General features: G+C 43.6%; 1 protein-coding gene across 1 annotated transcript in view; it reads left to right on the forward strand.

The window, feature by feature from the left end:
• The window catches only part of LOC126214938 (uncharacterized), a 204,651-nt gene that overhangs the window by 36,028 nt on the left and 144,722 nt on the right, over positions 1-23,901 (forward strand). Inside the window, exons 3-5 of the mRNA XM_049941576.1 lie at positions 5,109-5,374; positions 15,708-16,013; positions 22,301-22,444. Of these exons, the coding sequence (XP_049797533.1) occupies positions 5,109-5,374; positions 15,708-16,013; positions 22,301-22,444 (716 nt within the window). The remainder of the gene's footprint in view (positions 1-5,108; positions 5,375-15,707; positions 16,014-22,300; positions 22,445-23,901) is intronic.

Raw genomic sequence — 23,901 nt, forward strand, 5'->3', positions numbered from 1 at the left:
CCGCCAGAGCGCTCGAGAGCACAGTGAGACAAAATGGCGACAGGAGCCGAGAAAGCGTATGTCGTGCTTGAAATGCACTCACATCAGTCAGTCATAACAGTGCAACGACACTTCAGGACGAAGTTCAACAAAGATCCACCAACTGCTAACTCCATTCGGCGATGGTATGCGCAGTTTAAAGCTTCTGGATGCCTCTGTAAGGGGAAAGCAACGGGTCGGCCTGCAGTGAGCGAAGAAACGGTTGAACGCGTGCCGGCAAGTTTCACGCGTAGCCCGCGGAAGTCGACGAATAAAGCAAGCAGGGAGCTAAGCGTACCACAGCCGACGGTTTGGAAAATCTTACGGAAAAGGCTAAAGCAGACGCCTTACCGTTTACAATTGCTACAAGCCCTGACACCTGATGATAAAGTCAAACGCTTTGAATTTTCGGCGCGGTTGCAATAGCTCATGGAAGAGGATGCGTTCAGTGCGAAACCTGTTTTCAGTGATGAAGCAACATTTCTTCTTAATGGTGAAGTGAACAGACACAATGTGCGAATCTGGGCGGTAGAGAATCCTCACGCATTCGTGCAGAAAATCCGCAATTCACCAAAAGTTAACGTGTTTTGTGCAATCTCACGGTTTAAAGTTTACAGCCCCTTTTTCTTCTGCGAAAAAAACGTTACAGGACACGTGTATCTGGACATGCTGGAAAATTGGCTCATGCCACAACTGGAGACCGACAGCGCCGACTTCATCTTTCAACAGGATGGTGCTCCACCGCACTTCCATCATGAAGTTCGGCATTTCTTAAACAGGAGATTGGAAAACCGACGGATCGTTCGTGGTGGAGATCATGATCAGCAATTCATGTCACGGCCTCCACGCTCTCCCGACTTAACCCCATGCGATTTCTTTCTGTGGGGTTATGTGAAAGATTCAGTGTTTAAACCTCCTCTACCAGTGCCAGAACTGCGAGCTTGCATCAACGATGCTTTCGAACTCATTGATGGGGACATGCTGCGCCGAGTGTGGGAGGAACTTGATTATCGGCTTGGTGTCTGCCGAATCACTAAAGGGGCACATATCGAACATTTGTGAATGCCTAAAAAAAACTTTTTGAGTTTTTGTATGTGTGTGCAAAGCATTGTGAAAATATTTCAAAGAATAAAGTTATTGTAGAGCTGTGAAATCGCTTCAATCATTTGTAATAACCCTGTATATTTGCAACACTGTCCTACAATGTGACTGGCATCATTAAATTGTAAAATCTTTAACTTCAGTTCATATTAATTCGTAAGTTGCTTAAGTTTATCCATTTTGATTTTAAAGCATATACACTGATGGGGAAAAAATGCAACACAAGGAAGGAATTGTGCAACGTAAACGAAAGTTGTTTGACGTGTTTCTACATCTGAAACATGATGTCTATTCTAATTTCGCGCCAGCCGTATAAGAGTGGCATTAGTAGCGCCCCTATGAGGATGCAAAACAGGTTTGCTTACCTCTGAGACTGACGTCGCTACCTCCTCTGGTTCGCTGCCTTTCCTCCACAAGTACAGCCCACTGAAACAGTCACCAGCAGAGTTCATGCGGTAATAAAGGCGAAAGGTGGACGCCACCCATACAATGTCCACTAACAGGAGTTCAGATACTTTTCATCAGATGGTGAATAGTTGTGTCATAGCGACATTAATAAATCGAGTACTTTAATGATTCCGATTCTTTTTTTGAATTTCATAGATTCCTTAAGTCATCCAACTGTACAGAAAAATAAAATATTATACAGTTAAGCAGTATTATACAGTTTAGCAGTAAACCTTAAATGCTACGAGGTGGAATCCAAAATTTTCCGGACTGGTGCTGTCATCTGGAAAGTAGGAGTTGTAGATCTTTGCACCGCTAGGTGGCGAGAGCTGCGTATCTGATGAGTCAGTGTGCAGAGTGGCATACAGCTGGGAGGACGTGTTGCGTGTCCACAGTGATTTCCGTAATACTCTGTGTTGGTGTGTGGCGATTTTACGATAGAACCGCGAACAGAAAAGCGCGTGTGTATCAAATTCTCTGCGAAAAGTGCTACAGAGACCCTTGCAATGATCGAACAAGTGTTTGGGGGGACCCAGAGACAAAGCAACAGTCATCCCAGTGGAAGAACCCGGGCTGTCCAATACCCAAAAAAGCGAGACAGGTGAAGAGCAAAGTGAAGAGCATGATCATCGTTTTCTTTGATACCAAGGGAATTGTGTACCCAACCAAACAGCGAATTACACGTACTACTGTGATGCTTTGCGACAGCTCCGTGAAAACATGAGGCGACGACAGCCCAAACTTTGGCGCCAAGGGAACTGGTTGCTGCATCACGACAATGCGCCCTGCCACACATCCTTGCTCTCCAGGACCTTTTTGGCAAAAAACAACATGGCGGTTGTACCCCACCCACCGTACTTGCCAGATTTGGCACCTTGCGACTTCGTGCTATTCCCAAAACTGAAACTCAAGTTGAAAGGCCGTCGGTTCGACACTCTAGAGAGGATTCGAGAAGCATCACTGGCGGTGATAAACACCCTCAAAGAACAGGACACCCAGAAAACGTTTGACCAGTGGTAGAAACGCTGGGACCTGTGTGTACGTGCAGATAGGAACTACTTCGACTCGTACTTTATAAACTTTTAATTCCAAAACTGCTCTAAAATTTTATTTTCTGTTAATTAGTTTCCTCAAAATTTTCCCTGGTACTGCTGACACCAGGGGTCTATAGACCCCCAAATACAGCTCTCTCGCTGGCATGTTCTCTGACTCAAGCTTGCCACACCAGTTCTTCCTCAGCTACCTCCTCACTTCAATTACAGCCAGTTACTTGACTCAGTAGGTGTCACGCTATTTCCAATACCCTAAACTTCACAAATTCAGTGGGAAAAAAACCCATGCCATGTCTAAGCCAATCCTCTGTAGCTGCGGAAGGTCAGGTATCATAAAGCCATAGTATCCTCTCCTGAGCGAGCTGGTCCACAACTGTTGTAACTGATCCTTGATGTCCTGAATACTGCCAATGGGATGGAGTTGACATCCGGTCTGGCCCCACACATGTTTCATCAGTGACAGATCCAGGGCGTTTGGTGGCTACAAGAGTATCTCACCATCACAAAGACAAGTGTTATGACTGGAAGAGCACTGTGCTGTTAAAGACTGTCTCCACTATACCATGGCATGAGAAGTAACATCTGAGGACACAGGGTATCTGTAACTTGTTGTTGTGCTGTCAGAGCTCCCTCAGTCATACCCGACAAATACCCACACCGTGATGACAGGAGTAACACTGCTCAGCCTCCCCTAAGTATTGGAACAACGGGACCTGTCCCCCTCCACCACAATCGCCGACGGTGGTCATCTGGAGTCGAGCAGAATGGCAGTTCGTCACTGAATGCATCGCCATTAATCAGCAGTCTATGCTTCTCAGTTATGGTGTTTGTGTGGTGTAGTTCAACAATAGCCTATGCATGGGACAGTAATCGCCAAGTCGGGCTCCTGCTCGACTCTGACCAATGGTTCGGGATGACACACTATGTTGCAAAAAGCTCCATTACTTGTCCTCGGACCACAGACGCCGATGTGAAGAGTATACAATGTGCCTGGTGCACAGTACGACAATCCTCTCTTATGGTGGTCAGCCAGAACCTTGACGACTAGTATGTTGACTCTCACATTCACATGGAGTCAAACTGTCACATCTGAATCCCCCACAAATCTGGATGTTCGGCCAGTTGGCCAAATGAAGAAACGCAAATGAGGCCATTTTCAAACTCTGCCAGATGCTGATAATGCTGTCTCGAATGTGTATGTGACATCTCCGTGTCCTTCACAGTGGTCTCTCAACACCTGACGCCGCTTATGCCACATATGCACTGAGGTGACAAAAGTCATGGGACACCTCCTAATAAAGAGTGGGGCCTACGTTTGCCCAGCATAGTGTAGCAACTCGACGTGGCATGAACTCCACAAGTCTTTGGAAGTCCCCTGCAGAAATATTGTGCCACGCTGCCTCTATAGCTGTCCATAATTGCGAAAGTGCTGTCGGTTGAGGATTTTGAGCACGAACTGACCTCTCGATTATGTCCCATAAATGTTCGATAGGATTCACGTGGGACAATCTGACCAGACCATGGTGCACAGCGTTCTTTGGGAACATGAAGTTCATGAATGGCTGAAAATAATCTCCAAGAAGCTGAACATAATCATTTCCAGTCAATGATCGGTTCTTTTGGGCCAGAAGACCAAGTCCATTCCTTATAAACACAGCCCATACCGTTATGGCGCCACCACCAGCTTGCGCAGTGTCTTGTTGACAACTAAAGTCCATGGCTTCGAAGGGTCTGCGCCACACTCAAAACTTGCCATCAGCTCTTACCAACTGAAATCGGGTATCATCTGTAACTGCCCTGACAGATACATTCGGCATACTCCTGACATTCATTTCTGCAGTTATTGCACGCATTGTTGCTTGTCTGTTAGCACTGACACCTCTACGCAAACGCCGCTGCTCTCGGTCGTTAAGTGAAGGCCATCAGCAACTGTGGTGTCCGTGGTGAGAGGTAATCCCTGGAATTTGGTATTCTTAGCACTGTCGATCTCGTAATGATGAATTCTCTAAAGGTTTCCCTAATGTACTGTCCCATGCGTCTAACTCCAACTGCCTTTTCGCGTTCAAAGTCTTGATCTCCGACGTGCGGACACAATCGTATCGGAAACCTTTTCTCATGAAACATCTGAGTGCAAATGACAGATCAGCCATTGTACGTGTGTACGAGATATTACCGCTATCTGTAGATGTGCATATCTCTATTTTGCCACCTCATTGTACGAGTATGTTCTGCCAGACCTGGTAATAACACTAAACAGCCAGAGAGACTTTTTACTCTTATCGTTTACATACCCGCCGATGGTGTGTAGATGTAGGCAGTTACGTTGACATCCAACTATGTCTTTTGGGTGCTTCTCTATGTTTGTTTTGTCGGAGAACTAGAGTGGTCCATCTCACTTATTTGGGACATGAGGATACATGTGTTTTCGAGTTACTGTGTGTACACGGCTAACGCGACACTTCTTTGCGCTCTGCTCGCCGCCCCGTGCAGAGCTGGCCCCAACGCCGACGCCGCCACTGCCGCCGCCCACCGCCGCCCCCGCCGCCACCGGCGAGGAGGGACGTGCCATGGTGGCTGCCGTGGCCGTGGACGAGGGCCGGCGCATCAATGTGGCGACGCGCGTCATGAGCAACGGCGTCGAGGTTATCGTGGCCGGCTCCAAGCAGCCGCCCGGCGCCGCCCCCGCGTCGCCCGCGCCGCCCACCACGCTGCCGCCCACCACGCTCTCCGAGCACGTCATCCTCCGCCTGCCTGAGGTCAGTGGACGCCGTTTCAGCTGTTTTTAGGATCATCAGCTCTCTGACTGGCTTGAAGTGGTTGGACCAACCACTGCATCTCACTGTATGGCTTAGCCCCACTTCCTCAGTTATTTATTGAATACATTCTAATACACTCTAAGACAAAAAGAAGCGATGCACCACCCAACGGGATGGAAATCGCTAGATATAATGCACATGTACAGACAAACAAATGATTACAGCCGGCTGCTGTGGCCGAGCGGTTCCAGGCGCTTCAGTCCGGAACTGAACTGCTGCTACGGTCGCAGGTTCAGATCCTGCTTCGGGCATGAATGTGTGTAATGTCTTTAGGTTAGTTAGGTTCTAATTCTAGGGGACTGATGGCCTCAGATGTTAAGTCCCATAGTGCTTACAGCCATTTGATTTGAAATGATTACAACTTCAGAAAAATCGGATGATATTTTCATGAGAAAGACCTTCACGAATTAGGGTAAGTCAATAACACCCCCCATGAACCATGGACCTTGCCGTCGGTGGGGAAGATTGCGTGCCTCAGCAATACAGATGGCCGTACCGTAGGTGCAACCACAACGGAGGGGTATCTGTTGAGAGGCCAGACAAACATGTGGTTCCTGAAGAGGGGCAGCAGCCTTTTCAATAGTTGCAGGGGCAACAGTCTGGATGATTGACTGATCTGGCCTCGTAACATTAACCAAAACGGCCTTGCTGTGCTGGTACTGCGAACGGCTGAAAGCAAGGGGAAACTACAGCCGTAATTTTTCCCGAGGACATGCAGCTTTACTGTATGATTAAATGATGATGGTGTCCTCTTGGGTAAAATATTCCGGAGGTAAAATAGTCCCCCATTCGGATCTCCGGGTGGGGACTACTCAAAGGGACGTCATTATCAGGAGAAAGAAAACTGGCGTTCTACGGATCGGAGCGTGGAATGTCAGATCCCTTAATCGGGCAGGTAGGTTAGAAAATTTAAAAAGGGAAATTGATAGGTTAAAGTTAGATATAGTGGGAATTAGTCAAGTTCGGTGGCAGGAGGAACAAGACTTTTGGTCAGGTGAATACAGGGTTATAAATACAAAATCAAATAGGGGTAATGCAGGAGTAGGTTTCATAATGAATAAAAAAATAGGAGTGCGGGTTAGCTACTACAAGCAGCATAGTGAACGCATTATTGTGGCCAAGATAGACACAAAGCCCATGCCTACTACAGTAGTACAAGTTTATATGCCAACTAGCTCTGCAGATGATGAAGAAATTGAAGAAATGTATGACGAGATAAAAGAAATTATTCAGGTAGTGAAGGGAGACGAAAATTTAATAGTCACGTGTGACTGGAATTCGTCAGTAGGAAAAGAGAGAGAAGGAAACATAGTAGGTGAATATGGATTGGGGGGAAGAAATGGAAGAGGAAGCCGCCTTGTAGAATTTTGCACAGAGCATAACTTAATCATAGCTAACACTTGGTTCAAGAATCATAAAAGAAGGTTGTATACCTGGAAGAATCCTGGGGACACTAAAAGGCATCAGATAGATTATATAATGGTAAGACAGAGATTTAGGAACCAGGTTTTAAATTGTAAGACATTTCCAGGGGCAGATGTGGATTCTGACCACAATCTATTGGTTATGAACTGCAGATTGAAACTGAAGAAACTGAAAAAAGGTGGGAATTTAAGGAGATGGGACCTGGATAAACTGAAAGAACCAGAGGTTGTAGAGAGTTTCAGGGAGAGCATAAGGGAACAATTGACAGGAATGGGGGAAAGAAATACAGTAGAAGAAGAATGGGTAGCTCTGAGGGATTAAGTAGTGAAGGCAGCAGACGATCAAGTAGGTAACAAGGCGAGGGCTACTAGAAATCCTTGGGTAACAGAAGAAAATATAAAAATGCAGTGAATGAAGCAGGCAAAAAGGAATACAAACGTCTCAAAAATGAGATCGACAGGAAGTGCATAATGGCTAAGCAGGGATGGCTAGAGGACAAATGTAAGGATATAGAGGCTTGTCTCACTAGGGGTAAGATAGATACTGCCTACAGGAAAATTAAAGAGACCTTTGGAGAGAAGAGAACCACTTGTATGAATATCAAGAGCTCAGATGGCAACCCAGTTCTAAGCAAAGAAGGGAAGGCAGAAAGGTGGAAGGAGTATACAGAGGGTTTATACAAGGGCGATGTACTTGAGGACAATATTATGGAAATGGAAGAGGATGTAGACGAAGACGAAATGAGAGATAAGATACTGCGTGAAGAGTTTGACAGAGCACTGAAAGACCTGAGTCGAAACAAGGCCCCGGGAGTAGACAACATTCCATTAGAACTACTGATGGCCTTGGGAGAGCCAGTCATGACAAAACTCTACCATCTGGTGAGCAAGATGTACGAGACAGGCGAAATACCCTCAGACTTCAAGAAGAATATAATAATTCCAATCCCAAAGAAAGCAGGTGTTGACAGATGTGAAAATTACCGAACTATCATGTTTAATAAGTCACAGCTGCAAAATACTAACGCGAATTCTTTACAGACGAATGGAAAAACTGGTAGAAGCGGACCTTGGGGAAGATCAGTTTGGATTCCATAGAAATGTTGGAACACGTGAGGCAATACTAACCTTACGACTTATCTTAGAAGAAAGATTAAGAAAAGGCAAACCTACGTTTCTAGCATTTGTAGACTTAGAGAAAGCTTTTGACAATGTTAACTGGAATACTCTCTTTCAAATTCTGAAGGTGGCAGGGGTAAAATACTGGGAGCGAAAGGCTATTTACAATTTGTACAGAAACCAGATGGCAGTTATAAGAGTCGAGGGGCATGAAAGGGAAGCAGTGGTTGGGAAAGGAGTGAGACAGGGTTGTAGCCTCTCCCCGATGTTATTCAATCTGTATATTGAGCAAGCAGTAAAGGAAACAAAAGAAAAATTCGGAGTAGGTATTAAAATTCATGGAGAAGAAGTAAAAACTTTGAGGTTTGCCGATGAATTGTAATTCTGCCAGAGACAGCAAAGGACTTGGAAGAGCAGTTGAACGGAATGGACAGTGTCTTGAAAGGAGGATATAAGATGAACATCAACAAAAGCAAAATGAGGATAATGGAATGTAGCCAAATTAAATCGGGTGATGCTGAGGGAATTAGATTAGGAAATGAGACACTTAAAGTAGTAAAGGAGTTTTGCTATTTAGGGAGTAAAATAACTAATGATGGTCGAAGTAGAGATGATATAAAATGTAGACTGGCAATGGCAAGGAAATCGTTTCTGAAGAAGAGAAATTTGTTAACATCGGGTATAGATTTAAGTGTCAGGAAGTCGTTTCTGAAAGTATTTGTATGGATTGTAGTCATATATGGAAGTGAAACATGGATGATAACCAGTTTGGACAAGAAGAGAATAGAAGCTTTTGAAATGTGGTGCTACAGAAGAATGCTGAAGATAAGGTGGGTAGATCACGTAACTAATTATGAGGTATTGAATAGGATTGGGGAGAAGAGGAGTTTGTGGCACAACTTGACTAGAAGAAGGGGTCGGTTGATAGGACATGTTTTGAGGCATCAAGGGATCACAAATTTAGCATTGGAGGGCAGTGTGGAGGGTAAAAATCGTAGAGGGAGACCAAGAGATGAATACACTAAGCAGATTCAGAAGGATGTAGGCTGCAGTAGGTACTGGGAGATGAAGAAGATTGCACAGGATAGAGTAGCATGGAGAGCTGCATCAAACCAGTCTCAGGACTGAAGACCACAACAACAACAACAACAACAACAACAACGAGTTGGTTCAAAATGGTTCAAATGTCTCTGAGCACTATGGGACTTAACATCTGAGGTCATCAGTCCCCTAGAACTTAGCGACCGTAGCAGCAACGCGGTTCCGGACTGAAGCGCCTAGAACCGCTCGGCCATAGCGGCCGGCGCATTGGTTCACCTCTGGTCCTTAAGCAAGTACTTATTCGAGTTGACACTGATCCAAAGAGTTATTGGAAGTCGTCCTGAGAGAACTCGTGCCAAATTTTATCCAACTGGCGCGTTAGATCGTTAAAATCGCAAGCTGGTTGGAGGGCCCTGCCCATCATCCTTCAAACGTTCTCAGTTGGGGAGACAACTGGCGACCTTACAGGGTTTGGCAAACACGAAGACAAGCAATAGAATCTCTCGCTTTGTGCGGACGGGCTTTATCTTGCTGAAATGTATGTACATGATGGCTTGCCGTGATGGGCAACATAATGGGGCATAGGATATCGTCGACATATCGCTGTGTGCCGTAGATGATAAACCATATGGATTGAAGAGTTCCTAGATAACAGAACGCAGCATGTCATTCTCAATGGAGAGAGGTCTTCCGAAGTAAGAATGATTTCGGGTGTGCCGCAGAGGAGTGTCGTAGGACCGATGCTATTCAAAATATACATAAATGACCTTGTGGATATCATTGGAAGTTCACTGAGGCTTTTTGCGGATGATGCTGTAGTATATCGAGAGGTTGTAACAACGGAAAATTGTAGTGAAATGCAGGAACATCTGCAACGAATTGAAGCATGGTGCAGGGAATGGCAATTGAATCGCAACGTAGACAAGTGTAATGTGCTGGGAATACATAGAAAGAAAGATCCTTTATCATTTGGTTACAATATAGCAGGTCAGCAACTGGAAGCAGTTAATTCCATAAATTATCTAGGAGTAGGCATTAGGAGTGATTTGAAATGGAATGACCACATAAAATTAATCGTCTGTAAAGCAGATGCCAGACTGAGATTCATTGGAAGAATCCTAACTTGTTCGCCCACTGCTTGAATACTGCTCACCGGTGTGGGATCCGTACCAGATAGGGCTGATAGAAGAGGTAGAGAAGATCCAACGGAGAGCAGCGCGCTTCGTTACAGGATCATTTAGTAATCGCGAAAGCGTTACGGAGATGATAGATAAACTCCAGTGGAAGACTCTGCAGGAGAGGCGCTCAGTAGCTCGGTACGGGCTTTTGTTGAAGTTTCGAGAACATACCTTCGCCGAGGAGTCAAGCAATATATTGCTCCCTCCTACGTATATCTCGCGAAGACAGCCATGAGGATAAAATCAGAGAGATTAGTGCCCACACAGAGGCATACCGACAATCTTTCTTTCCACGAACAATACGAGACTGGAATAGAAGGGAGAACCGATAGAGGTACTCAGAGTACCCTCCGCCACACACCGTCAGGTGGCATGCGGAGTATGGATGTAGATGTAGATATTGGTCCTGGGATCCTACACCATCACTCCTGGTTGTCAAGTCACGTGGTGGGTAACACTCAGGTTGATGTCTCACCGCCGTCTGGGGTGTCACCAGACATGGCTTCGTCGCGGAATCTCATTGACTGGAGCAGAATTGTCTTCATTGATGAGTCCCGCTTCGAACTGAGTCCCAGTTACCTGCGAAGACGTGTCTGGAGACGTCCAGAACAGTGGTACGGTACCAACTTGACTGGTCCGCCACACGGCCCGAAACTAGGTCTGGCGTGGCATTCTTTTCATTGCAGGATGTGTTTGGTCGTCATCCGCGCCACCCTTTACAACACAGTGGTTCGTCAACTATACGCCCCATTTTGTTGCCCCTTCATGGCGAGCCATCCTGAGCTTACACGTAAGCAAGACAATGCGAAACTCTCTGTACTTCAGTGTGGTGATCCATCTTGCTGAACAATGTAATCCATACCAAGCTGTGGTGTCAATCATTGCTGAGACACCACCAGGTAAATGTCTGTTGGAAAACTTCTCTAAGAAAAGTGGACCATACAATTTTTGTAGCGACATCGAACAGAACACATTGACTTCCAGTGAGTCAAGCTGACGGGTAGCTTTTTGTCAACCTATGTTCAAATGTTGCGCTCAGTTCAACCAGCCGCTTATGTGGAAAGTTACCTCGTCGCTAAAAGTGAGACATACAACAAATGTTTATTCCTCTGTGGCTTCATTCATTTTTGTACTACGTTTGACGTGGTCTTCCTGTTTCAGTTCCCGTAAAATATAAATGACGTGCAGTTTCATTTTCTGTTTCGTTTCTGCACAGCTAGCTAACCCTTAATTTGTAGCATTTGTAGCTGCCTACAGGCTTCGTACATATATTTCTGTGGACTATCTTTACACGAAAGGCCAATTCTTCGACCGTTTTGGGCGGGTTCACGTAGTCGGCTAGTATTTTTTATTTTGCACAAATGTCGTATTTAGTCAAACTACCGTTACTATCTGCGTATGTTGTTGGCATTTGGAGATGCTTGATTGTATTGTTGATGGAGTCTTCTCTGTATTGTGATGACAGAACCCCAGTTGTTAGTTTCTGATACACACAGTAGCTTCCTGGACGGGATCTACCATTTTCACCTACGAAACGGAACTTTGCACTTGTGCATCACCGCGCTTGTGGCGAGTCCCGATTCACTGCACTGGCGCAACGATCGAAATTCTGAACTCTAAAAATTTTACATTCTCTGTAGGCTTTGAAGGACGAACCGGTGCTGACACCCAGGCAGATTGTACGAATCGGTTAATTATTTTTGCAAAAGATTTTAGAAGGGCTGAAATTAATGCTCAGCTAATGGCACCATTTGTATGTGGAGCGTTCGGATTTTACTTACAAATACATGCCACTTCTATGCTTTGAACTTGTACGAATCGTTTCAAACTTTGCACGAAGGTAGGTATATGGATGAAGTCAAAACGAATTCTTTGTCTGTTGTCGAGATACGATGGTTTAAAATCGAACTAAATGTAACACGTAAAATTCGTTCTTAGGTGAATTCAATGCGCGGAAATGGTTTAAAGAGAACCAAATAATAAAAAAAGCATTCTTACGACAAAATTGAAATCTCGCTTTCAAAAATCTAGCTTCATTCGGATCTTACGTTCAAAAAACAATTTTTTGTAGCATTTTAATGGTCGCGTTAACGTACATTTATTTGCATTGCGAAACGTTGCAGAATCTGATGTAATATGGAGATGCTGTGGTAGGAACCACTGTACTATTGGTTTCTCTGTCTTAAGCTGACTGCAAATAATTAAAGAGAATTTGAAGTTATTTACTGGTGGCAGACAGCGAAAACTTATGTTTACGTTTTGAAGAAGATCATGAGCATACACCAACTTCAGAATATTTATTAACCAGAAGAACATCATGAAATTCTTTTAAAAGAAAAGGCGAATGTTTGGATGGTTTGTCTTTAGACCTTACTGGTAAATAAGTAGGTAACAATCAGACAACAAAGAGTACGTTAGATAAGAACGGTGTGACGAGTATACGCAACAATACCACACACTGCCGTTTGAACAGTACGGTTACGCATGTTCAGTCGGTGGCCTTGTGCAGTCGTCATTCTGGTATAACGACCATAAAAACGTCCAATCTACAAGAAATGAAACGTCTTTTCGGCTTAGAAGAATTTAAAGTGTCCGTTGATAGAGGCTTTCTCGAGCTATTCAGAACTGAGCGCAGTTTTTTTTTTTTTTCAAAATTCGCTTTCTGCAAAATTGTAATTTTTCAGGAAACGCGAAAGACTGTTTAGGGATTTGTATATGGATGAAAATGTTGCGCACTTCACATGTACTGTATTAATTTCTAAGCAGCAGTTGATGCATCCATAAATCGAACAAACAATATGCAAACATATGTTTAAAAAACTATGAAAATATGAAATTATTTCAAAACTTGCTTTCGGCATAATTTATTGATGTAAAGCTTTCTTTCTTATCACCCAATTTCCAAGCAAACACAAAAAAAGTATATTACATACGATTTTTTAAGTATTGCTGATGTAGGATGCAGTAATTACGTTACGACAAACACTTAAATATTTGACGTCAATTCAATCAAAATGTTTTATAGTACAGTGTCTTAATCTGTTTCCCCAATATCTACATTTTCCATCGCTTCGCTTATATTTGCACTACCGGCAGCGCTATTCCCCTTCCGTATGGTTCAAATGGCTCTGAGCACTATGGGACTTAACATCTATGGTCATCAGTCCCCTAGAACTTAGAACTACTTAAACCCAACTAACCTAGGGACATCACACAACACCCAGTCATCACGAGGCAGAGAAAATCCCTGACCCCGCCGGGAATCGAACCCGGGACCCCTTCCGTATATTTTCATGGAATTCCCTGGTCTCACTGGGTGTTTTCATGAATTTCACCAGCTTTACCATATCTCGACTCTTTTGTTTTTACTGACACGATAAACCGTTTTCATTTTTGGAACTCCATCCATGGCGCTGAAGGATTTCTGTCCTTTCTTGAGGATGCCTATTACAGTTAACTCTCCACACTGTCTAGAAGAAACAGAGACTCTGTAAGTTGGAACGCTTTTTCTCGTGAGTAACGTGGGGTTTTGGCAATGCTGAGAGGAAATATGGACTTTAACTACTACTAGACTTCTGTTTGAGATTACACGCATACCAGTCATCTTGTAAAACTTACACGCCACCACGTTTCGCAGGATTTTATGATATTGCTTAGGTTACGTAATTTCTTCTTTCTCTCTGTACATTTTTCCCAGGTTACCGAATACCCGATAAGGAGATTGAATTATAACTGCGCCCCCCATTGGAAAGTAACAGTCAATACTTGTGAAACCTTACACTTTTCATGCAATCTTGATAAAGTGGCTCTTTTATAAGGCACTTCTCTTTCTCCCCCTTTCAACTTCTGTTACAAGGTTAGAGTATTATTCCGCCATTTTATTTAAAATGACCTTTTAAACAGACTAAGAATACAAACAATACCATTGTCGTCTCAGACAGGCAGTTTTGCAACTGACAACGACCAGACAATAATTCAGATGGATAGAAAACAAAAACCTCGAGACCGTATTTTTACTTTCGCAAATGTTACCAACACGATCATTGAAATTGGCATTATGAAAATCAAAAGACTGACCATCCTACAAAAATTAGCTGCAGACAGCGAGTTTTGTAGTGTCAGTTTCGTGGCATAAAGCTAGTATTGGAGTAACGGAGGTTATTTGGTAGCTTCTAATCATGGAAGTAATTAGATTTTGAAACAAAAATTGTCTGAGTGCGAGAAGGACTTGCGCGCTGAGGGTTCAGAGCAAACTTAATTATGAATAAATATATAATTCATGCATCCTGGGAATCGGAAATCTCAAATATTTTAACCTGATATACATACACACATGTTACTGGTTGCGAGAACAATAAGACCGTATGAAATTCTCTACAGTAGTTCCCCAGACTTGTCCAGCCACACAAAAACAAGCGACCCCCCTGAACCTAGCACCATGCCGTTGGTGGGGAAGCTTAGGTGCAACCACAACGGAGGGGTATCTGTTGAGAGGCCAGACAAACGTGTGGTTCCTGAAGAGGGGCAGCAGCCTTTTCTGTAGTTGCAGGGGCAACAGTCTGGATGACTGACTGATCTGGCCTTGTAACACTAACCAAAACGGCCTTGCTGTGCTGTGCTGGTACTGCGAACGGCTGAAAGCAAGGTGAAACTACAACCGTAATTTTTCCCGAGGGCATGCAGCTTTACTGTATGTCATGAAAAGCTGCACCAAACCAGTCTCTGGACTGAAGACCACAATAACAACATGTATAGGTACAGAAGATTTAAGAAAATATATTTTATTTACTTACTGAAACATGAATACAACGTAAATTTTACGTTTTCATGCAGTAAAGTTCGTCTGTTATGCGTTCGTAGGATGATGAATGTAATGTATGTTCTGACGGCAGAAAGATATGTTACATGCTATATTATTACAAATTAACAATTTTCAGATTTTACCGTTACTTGTAGCGTGAAACAATGCGCCTCTGCAAATTTCATGATTCTGGGTCAATGGGAAGTACACTGTAGGTTTTGATGAGTGAGATTTCGAGTATCATCATATGACATAAATGGCCGTATCTTTTGGATAAATTACCTTAGAAGCTTATATTTTTACACCACCAAGAGACCACAGACGTGACATAAATTTGCACTTGAGACACCTACATGTTCCTGAGGATAAGGGTCCTTAACAGTCGGACCGACAAACAGATGTAGAACAAAGCAACCCTGTAAGGATTCTGTTTTTGCAGGTTGAGGTACGCAGCCCTATAAAAACTTCTTTCTGAATAAGAAAGGCGGCTGTCGCAAATAGTATATGCCATAAAAAACCCTATTTTGGCCATTTTTGCAGAAGTCGACTTCTGAAAGGAAAAAACGGTTCTCAGTTGATCATAACTTTTTTTCGCGAAATTCTGCGGACCTATCCAAATTTTGAACAGAGAACTCGAGAACTACGGGATATCTATCAAGGACCCTGAAAAAAAAAAAAAAAAAACCGCACGTTTCTTGCACATGTCGCAGGATGACGGCGAGGAAGACGAGGCCGGTCAGCAGGTGGAGCCGACACTGCCTCCGACGGGCGGCGGGGGCGTGTTTGTCACCAAGACGTACCTGACGACGTACACATACCTGACGACGCTGCTGGGCGAGGGCGGCTCCACCGTCGTGACGAGCAGCGAGCGCGTCGTCAGCAACGTGGCCACCGAGTACGCGCCGGAGCCACCGCTGCCGGGGCTCGAACCGGGCCACGGCATCACGCTGCATGGCGTCCAGGATGCGCCGCTCTCCACGGGCCTGCTCTACACCACATACAGCTACCACCTGCAGGTAAGCCTGCACCAACCACACTGAGCTAGCTGCTGGATGTGGTTACACGCACAACTCTGTGCTTGACAAGCACACATTCGCAAGCATCTTGCGCAAGTATGCTTGACAAGCATGTTTAACAAGCATACATGTGCAAGAATGCTTGTGCATGTATCTCTGACAAGCATGCATGTGCAAACATCTGTAGAAGCAAGCATGCGCAAACACCCTCGCAATCCAGGCCCCCACAACCGCGCGAGTGGTCGACTGTGAAGAGCGGACAAATTGAATAGCTGGGCGGCGGCCATTAGAGTGGTAAACTGACGCGCAGAGTTCGAATGTTTATACATCGCTTTTGGTTATAAAATGCCTTCCCTTGAGTTAGGTCACAAACATAATGCCTCGTTTAAATACGTTACTACAATATACTTTTTAATTTATTAACAAACAGCAACTAGTCACTGTTTATGAATTTATCTTACGTACTACATGGAATCCGCCGTAGCTAAAAGTTATGTACGGGACCCCTAGCATTTTTCGTAGTTTATTTACGATAGATATACGCAAAATGCATCAAAATACTCGAAGATTTCCCCACTATATTAATAGATATTTTCTGACTCTACCTTGCTTTAGATTTTATGACGAGAAGTGCGTTATATATGACATAGTGCTTCGGCAACTCACGACCAAATTATCAAGTTTCAACCTAATCTAGACCATGAAAACAGTACCGTTCATCCAACTTTCTTCAAAATGATCAGAACATATAAAATGGTATTCTGTCGGTCGGAAATCTTGCCTCCTGACAGCGTGTAACCATTTTTGTAACAGCTGTGGTTTTGAGAAAGGAAACCTGAAAATAGATGCACAGACATTATGCTAATACCCTGTTACAAAAACATTTATTAATCAAGTGCACTGACATACAAACAACTTAAAATATTCACATATCTGTGATATGTAATATTCGTTCCTTTCTCGAATTTATTTGTACAATTAATCGCTGCACAACTCTTCACCATTGTACTTCTTTTGATTGGAACATACAGACAGTAGAATTACGAGTAACAAATACTGTATGTACGCCCCAACAAATATACAACGTTGAATCAGGGTCTTCATAAGCAACAATACTACACAACACATCAGACTACAACCACTATAATGGCGTCCAGCCGAAGGTTCAAATTATCCCGCGACTGCAGCGCCATCAGTGAGTCTAGTTATTTTTTACAAGGTCTTTGTCGCAATCATACATGCGTATTCATGCTTGTTAGGATGCTTGCGCAACTTATCTTTTCTAGCACAATTGACATCCACACACGCGCAACCTCTTGCACAAGCATGCTCGCGCGCATGTAGGATAAATTTGCGTTAGTAGCGGGTCCGGAAACTGTGTTAACTCTAAAGGGGCGTCCACACTGTTGGTGCTCACCAGACTTGTGCTCGACAGACTGTATGTCAGGAGACTTGTCAAACTTGTCTGACTCACGCTCGTGCTGGTTCTGTCTTTGTCCAAACTACCCCAGTTGCTTGCCAGTCTTTGACTCGTGAGGATCCGTTCCACTTGCAGTCACGTACAGTGCAGATGAAGTGGTTGTAGCAAGTGTCAGCTTCCTTGTGATGCGCCTGTTAGCTCAGAAACAAGATAGAAGAAGACGCAAAAAAACTAAGAAAACTCAGGTTGTGGATGACCACAGTTTGTCAGAAGCAGAAAAATATATAGTGAGAGTGATTTGTTGGATGACTTGACGCCAGCGCCAGACTTCCCAGGCTCATTTTTCTTCTGGCGGGCTTTCCTGTAAATGGCTAATAAGCTAGTCATCGTTCTTTCATTTCAGCTTGGCCACATCCATACAGAATTCTGTCATGATGGAATCCAATGCTTCACTGTTTTCGGATTTGATTTTATAATGGGAGTTTGTGGCATCCCACAACAAAGAATATTGTTCACAAATATGTACGAATTTAATAGTAAAATTGTCGATCCAGCCCGTTAAAAAAAAAAAGTCCACAACACAGAATAAGAAAGAAGCTGGGACTGAACTGGACGAGTGCAGTGTGCCGACCGATCTGGACTTGTCACCATTCACACCACTCACATCCCTCACCGTGCATCCCATTAATGCACCGACAACAGGTGGAGCCAAATGAGCCACAGGCTCCGGCAGCTCACGAGCTCATCTTGCAGAGAGTCCTCAATGCCTACCTCCGTCCATATTACTCATAACATTCACGAGTTCCACAAGTACATGAGTAGTGTGAAGGCACCCCGAGATGGCAGAGTTCAGAGAGAGTGGCAGGGGAGTGAAAAGCAGAGGAAATCCAGTGCATTCATCACATAGGCCGTGGAGCGTGAAGAGGCATGGGAGGCATGCTGGCTCCAGGGACGGGAAAAACTGATCATTTAAAACTGATACCAATATTTTAGTTCTGAATTACTGGTACTTTTGGTATTTATTTGGTCTCGATTATGACAGATCTTTCTTTTATTTTATTTTTTTTATTTTTTTTATTAACACCCAAGTAAAAATCCAGAAATATCAATTAGCCATAACAGCAGTGCTAAAACTTTTCATTTTTAAATAAACTGGTTTTGAAAGAGGAACAATTTTTATTCATAAAATTTGGTTTGCTTTGAAATATAACATTGTTATAGAAGATGGGGAAAAGCAATCAGTACTATATTAATAACAATTCTGACAGAAATAAACACCTGGAATAAGAACTGGTACAGCACTGCTGAGACAATAATGTCCCTGTTGCAGTGTGTCGTGGCATGAATGTACGTCCAGTCCAGTCTAAAAGACTTGCCCCTACTTGGTCTGTACAGTAGTTTCTCATCACCAGACATCCGTGGCATTGCTGAATGGCACCCCAACCCTAGTCTGGAAATATTTTTACGAAGTGATGTAGCAGTGAAATAGAATGCTTCATTTGCTTAAAAGATTATATAATTGTCTGCCATTTCTCTGAAACATTAAAAGAAGAGTAAATTTATGGTAACAGTAATAAACTAAAATCTTAACAATTCATTCATAGTATATCCTAAAAATAGAAAGAACCAAATCTGACATCTGTGGCTACATAATATGGCTTTATCTGCTTGGAGCCCTTGATAATGGACAAATTAATCTGAAAAAGAGACTTCTTCAATCTCAGTTTTCACCATTTAGCACTGACTATTTATAACGGCCAAATAATGGCATAATCCCCGATTACAACACCATTTTTTAGCAGAGTTTCAAAAAATTAGAATCAGTAGGATAGTACTGGTGGTTATTTGTAGTATTCAACCACTTATCACTTTTTTCAAGAAAAGCAGTTTTCTTTTATTTGCCTATATATTGACTCTATGTATCTTGAAACTGAGAGAGTTAAAAGATATTAATGTTTGTTTGAGTTCCTCAGTACTGCAGGAAATAATAGGAATAAAAAAAACCGAAGATCAGTTGTTTCAGAAACCAGCCTTTTGAGCAATTTTGACAGTCAGGTTTAAACTGGCGTGGGAAAAAACTGGTACAACCAAAAACTGATTGTTTCAGCAGTAACTGCCATCCTTAGCTGGCACCACAAAGCACAAACTGTGTGTGATGCTTCTGCGAAAGCAGTGTGATCGAATTTTGATTATTCTTTCTTGTGCAGACATTCAAACATGTGTATCAAGAACAGGGAGGCTTGTGCAAGAGTTCATCAGTTCTGAGCTAGCTTCCATAATGCGTTTCCGTAGCTCCCATGTCAGACCACAGAAACATTAATCCTGAAGTGATGGAGGAGTTTATTCGTACCTATGAAAGGCACACATGCTTATGGATTGTAAAAAGTAAAGAATACCATGGCAAAGAAAAGACCACCTACATGTGCTACCTGCAGATAAACAGTGTGCTTCTCCATCCATATCTGTACCGGCCACATTGATGCAGCTAAAGGTGACTACACACGTAACAGCATGCTTGACAAAAGCACATATGCAAGTAAGCTTGAGTGTGTCAAAGACATATTTGCGGAAATATTAAAGCTGCACAAACAGCTTAATGCTTGCTGGAATTTAGATTATGCATGCTTCTGGAAGTGTTCAAGCATGTGCCTGCTAAAGAATAAGTACCACGAACAAAGAGGCTTGTGCGAGCATTTGTTAGCTCCTGTACCCACCATGTCTGGTCTCAGAAATATCAATTCCATATTCTTGGGATAGTTCATTTGTACCTGTGAAATGCATCCATGCTTATGGACTGTAAAAGGTAAAGAATATTACAACAAAGGAAACAGCATTAAGTACTTCATGTGAAATACAAAGTACCCAGAGAAATAGCGATAAAAAATGAATTTGCTGACTGTAAATTCCTTGACATTAACTAATATTAGGTATTAATTCAGTCCTACTATCCATTCGTGACATGTGAAATTTTGAGCTGGAGTGGGACTCGAAGTACTTCAGCTATCGCCGCACACTTCCCAGGTGACCCAAACCTCCATATGTGACGCTGCCTACATCCTTATATCATAGTCCACTTTCAGACATGCAAGTAACTACTACAAGTCTAGGAAGGCACGTGACAAAAACATCGGTCTCGATTGCTCGTATCCCCATTCTCCCTATTGCGAGAATCCGCGTAATGTCGCGAGCATTAGGTGACGAGTTCAGTGAACTATGATATGAGACTGTAGACACCGATAGCTGAAGTCATTAAGGAGATCACTTGTGATAAGTGGCTAATCCGGGTTCAAATCTTGGCCATCATTAATAGGCACCTCGTACAGGTGATGTCAAGGATTCACAGTCAGATGACTGTCGATTCCATTGTACGCACAATATTTTTAAGATCAATAAAATCATCTTTTTACTTACAGTAAATGGAAATAACAACGCAGATGAACACACAGAAGCACACGATTACTCCATCACTCTGCAGAAACCTGAGAGATAATACCCTCCTATCCCTGACCGTTCCATATTTACTTTTGTTCCTCAGCACTCACCATATCATGTGAAACATCAAGCAGCCAATTATTAAGTAAACAATCAATTATTGATAAAATTATTTAATTGGATAGATATCTATCTAATTAAACAATTATGAAGTAAGTCACATGTGTACCATTGTCAACTGTGCCCTGTTCAATGAATAATTTAAGTCCTTGTAGAAAATGCTGATGAGGATACTGCTGTGCTCTGTTTCTGGGCAGACACGTTTTCTGTCCAAGCTATGTTTGAGACATGAATTATTATACAGGGTGATTCAAAAAGAATACCACAACTTTAAAAATGTGTATTTAATGAAAGAAACATAATATAACCTTCTGTTGTACATCATTACAAAGAGTATTTAAAAAGGTTTTTTTTTCACTCAAAAACAAGTTCAGAGATGTTCAATATGGCCCCCTCCAGACACTCGAGCAATATCAACCCGATACTCCAACTCGTTCCACACTCTCTGTAGCATATCTAGGCGTAACACTTTGGATAGCTGCTGTTATTTCTCGTTTCAAATCATCAGTGGTGGCTGGGAGAGGTGGCCGAAACACCATATCCTTAACATAGCCCCATAAGAAAAAATCGCAGGGGGTAAGATCAGGGCTTCTTGGAGGCCAGTGATGAAGTGCTCTGTCACGGGCTGCCTGGCGGCCGATCCATCGCCTCGGGTAGTTGACGTTCAGGTAGTTATGGACAGATAAGTGCCAATGTGGTGGCGCTCCATCCTGCTGAAATATGAATTGTTGTGCTTCTTGTTCGAGCTGGGGGAACAGCCAATTCTCTAACATCTCCAGATACTGTAGTCCAGTTACAGTAGCACCTTCGAAGAAAAAGGGACTCACTCGTTCTCGGCCATCCAGAACTTTTCCCTTTGCACAAACACCCATTCTCTGTAAACTGTTTATACCAACGTTTAATACACCACCTATCAGGAGGTTTAACACCATACTTCGTTCGAAATGCACGCTGAACAAATGTCGTCGATTCACTTCTGCCGTACTCAATAACACAAAAAGCTTTCTGTTGAGCGGTCGCCATCTTAGCATCAACTGACGCTGACGCCTAGTCAACAGCGCCTCAAGCGAACAAATGTACAACTAAATGAAACTTTGTAGCTCCCTTAATTTGCCGACAGATAGTGCTTAGCTCTGCCTTTTGTCGTTGCAGAGTTTTAAATTCCTAAAGTTGTGGTATTCTTTTTGAATCACCCTGTAGTTTTGTAAGCTTCCAGATTTTGCAGTTTACAGTGAGTAGCACTGTGACATGGACTAATAATAATAATAATAATAATAATAATAATAATAATAATAATAATAATAATCGGTTTCAGGGAGGCGAGGGCAGCTCCTGGAGCTCAGACCGGACGGTGACCAACACGCTGACTGCCGCCACTGAGGCGTTCGCGCCGCAGCCGGCCACCACCAGCACCTACGTCACCACACTCACCCGGCCCACCACGCTACCAGGGGGACAGGTAAGCTAGCACCCCCACCTACACCACCACACGCACTCAACCCACTGCACTGCCTTGCCGGTTATTCGTTTGTGTCATCTTTAAGTTTTAGTCCTGTGTCGATCACTACACAGCATCGGGATCTGGCATTCTTTACAGTCAGACACACAGCGGAAGTGTTTGCTTCCACAATACCAGAATAAAATGACTGCACCACTCTATCTCCACCAGGATCCACAAGTCAGGACCTAGAAAAACTACCCCCTTTCTGGAGGACAGACCACTGATGGGTGTTCACGAGCTGCCTTGTGGGGGAGGTGCAACACCTCAGCTGAATCACTCAGTGTCAGTATCTGTACAGTGACCATTGTGTCAATATTGTAAAGTGTAGAAGGCTGCAGATCGGCCACTGCAGAGCCCCAGGTACCCTCACGCTCAGTGGGTTTCGCCCAGCTACACCCAAGTTAACAACGTGCTTTTTGGCCACATACCAGGTCCTAGACAGTCTGGTGTTGAAGCATTACTGCTCCTGTCAGTATTTTTGTACCCAGCAAATTAAACGAGTAACTGTTGAGGGTGCTAAGATGCAACCTCCACCATACATCTCATACTGTCTGAAAAAACCTGTTATACTGAACACTGGGGATAATGCAGTTTCAGGAAGTTTTATGGGTAACCATTGTGTGATCTGCCAAGGAGTTGTATCCTATCCCTCAAAGAGAACTCAGGTACTAGTTATTTCTACACATGGTCTGACATCTCAGATGATTTCCCCAGCAGTTACCCCCCCCCCCCCCCCCCCCCAATTTCCTTTCCTTGTGTCGGTAAAATTCCTGAGCCACATTTACGAATCACTGTCGAGGGTGTTTCTGCACGAGTCGAGCACACTTGTTGCTACATGCAGTAGACTACCCCTTGCCCAAGGATCTGGGAGTAGGTAGTTCGCCCGCATCTCGTGGTCGTGCGGTAGCGTTCTCGCTTCCCACGCCCGGGTTCCCGGGTTCGATTCCCGGCGGGGTCAGGGATTTTCTCTGCCTCGTGATGGCTGGGTGTTGTGTGCTGTCCTTAGGTTAGTTAGGTTTAAGTAGTTCTAAGTTCTAGGGGACTTATGACCACAGCAGTTGAGTCCCATAGTGCTCAGAGCCATTTGAACCATTTTTGAGTAGGTAGTTCCCAATAGTTTTGTAAATAAACATCATGCAGTTTGCCAAGGGGCTTCATTGTGACCAAGAAAGGGTCTCAAACAGTAGCGTATTCTGTGCCATCTTCAAACTACCGTCCCTGTGTAACCCCTCTTTTCATATTGTGACATGAAGTGATACTACTCATGTTTGTTAGATTTTTAGCAACATGTGATGAGTAACCACAGAGAACGCTCGTGAGATCCTCTGCTGCAGATTTGTGTCTCCCTGCTGCTATTTTACTAGGCACTGCGTAGTACATGACAACCGTGTTGGTAGTCACAGTACAGATTTCCA

Source organism: Schistocerca nitens, chromosome 12, assembly GCF_023898315.1.
Source record: "Schistocerca nitens isolate TAMUIC-IGC-003100 chromosome 12, iqSchNite1.1, whole genome shotgun sequence".
In the NCBI taxonomy this organism is placed as follows: domain Eukaryota; kingdom Metazoa; phylum Arthropoda; class Insecta; order Orthoptera; family Acrididae; genus Schistocerca; species Schistocerca nitens.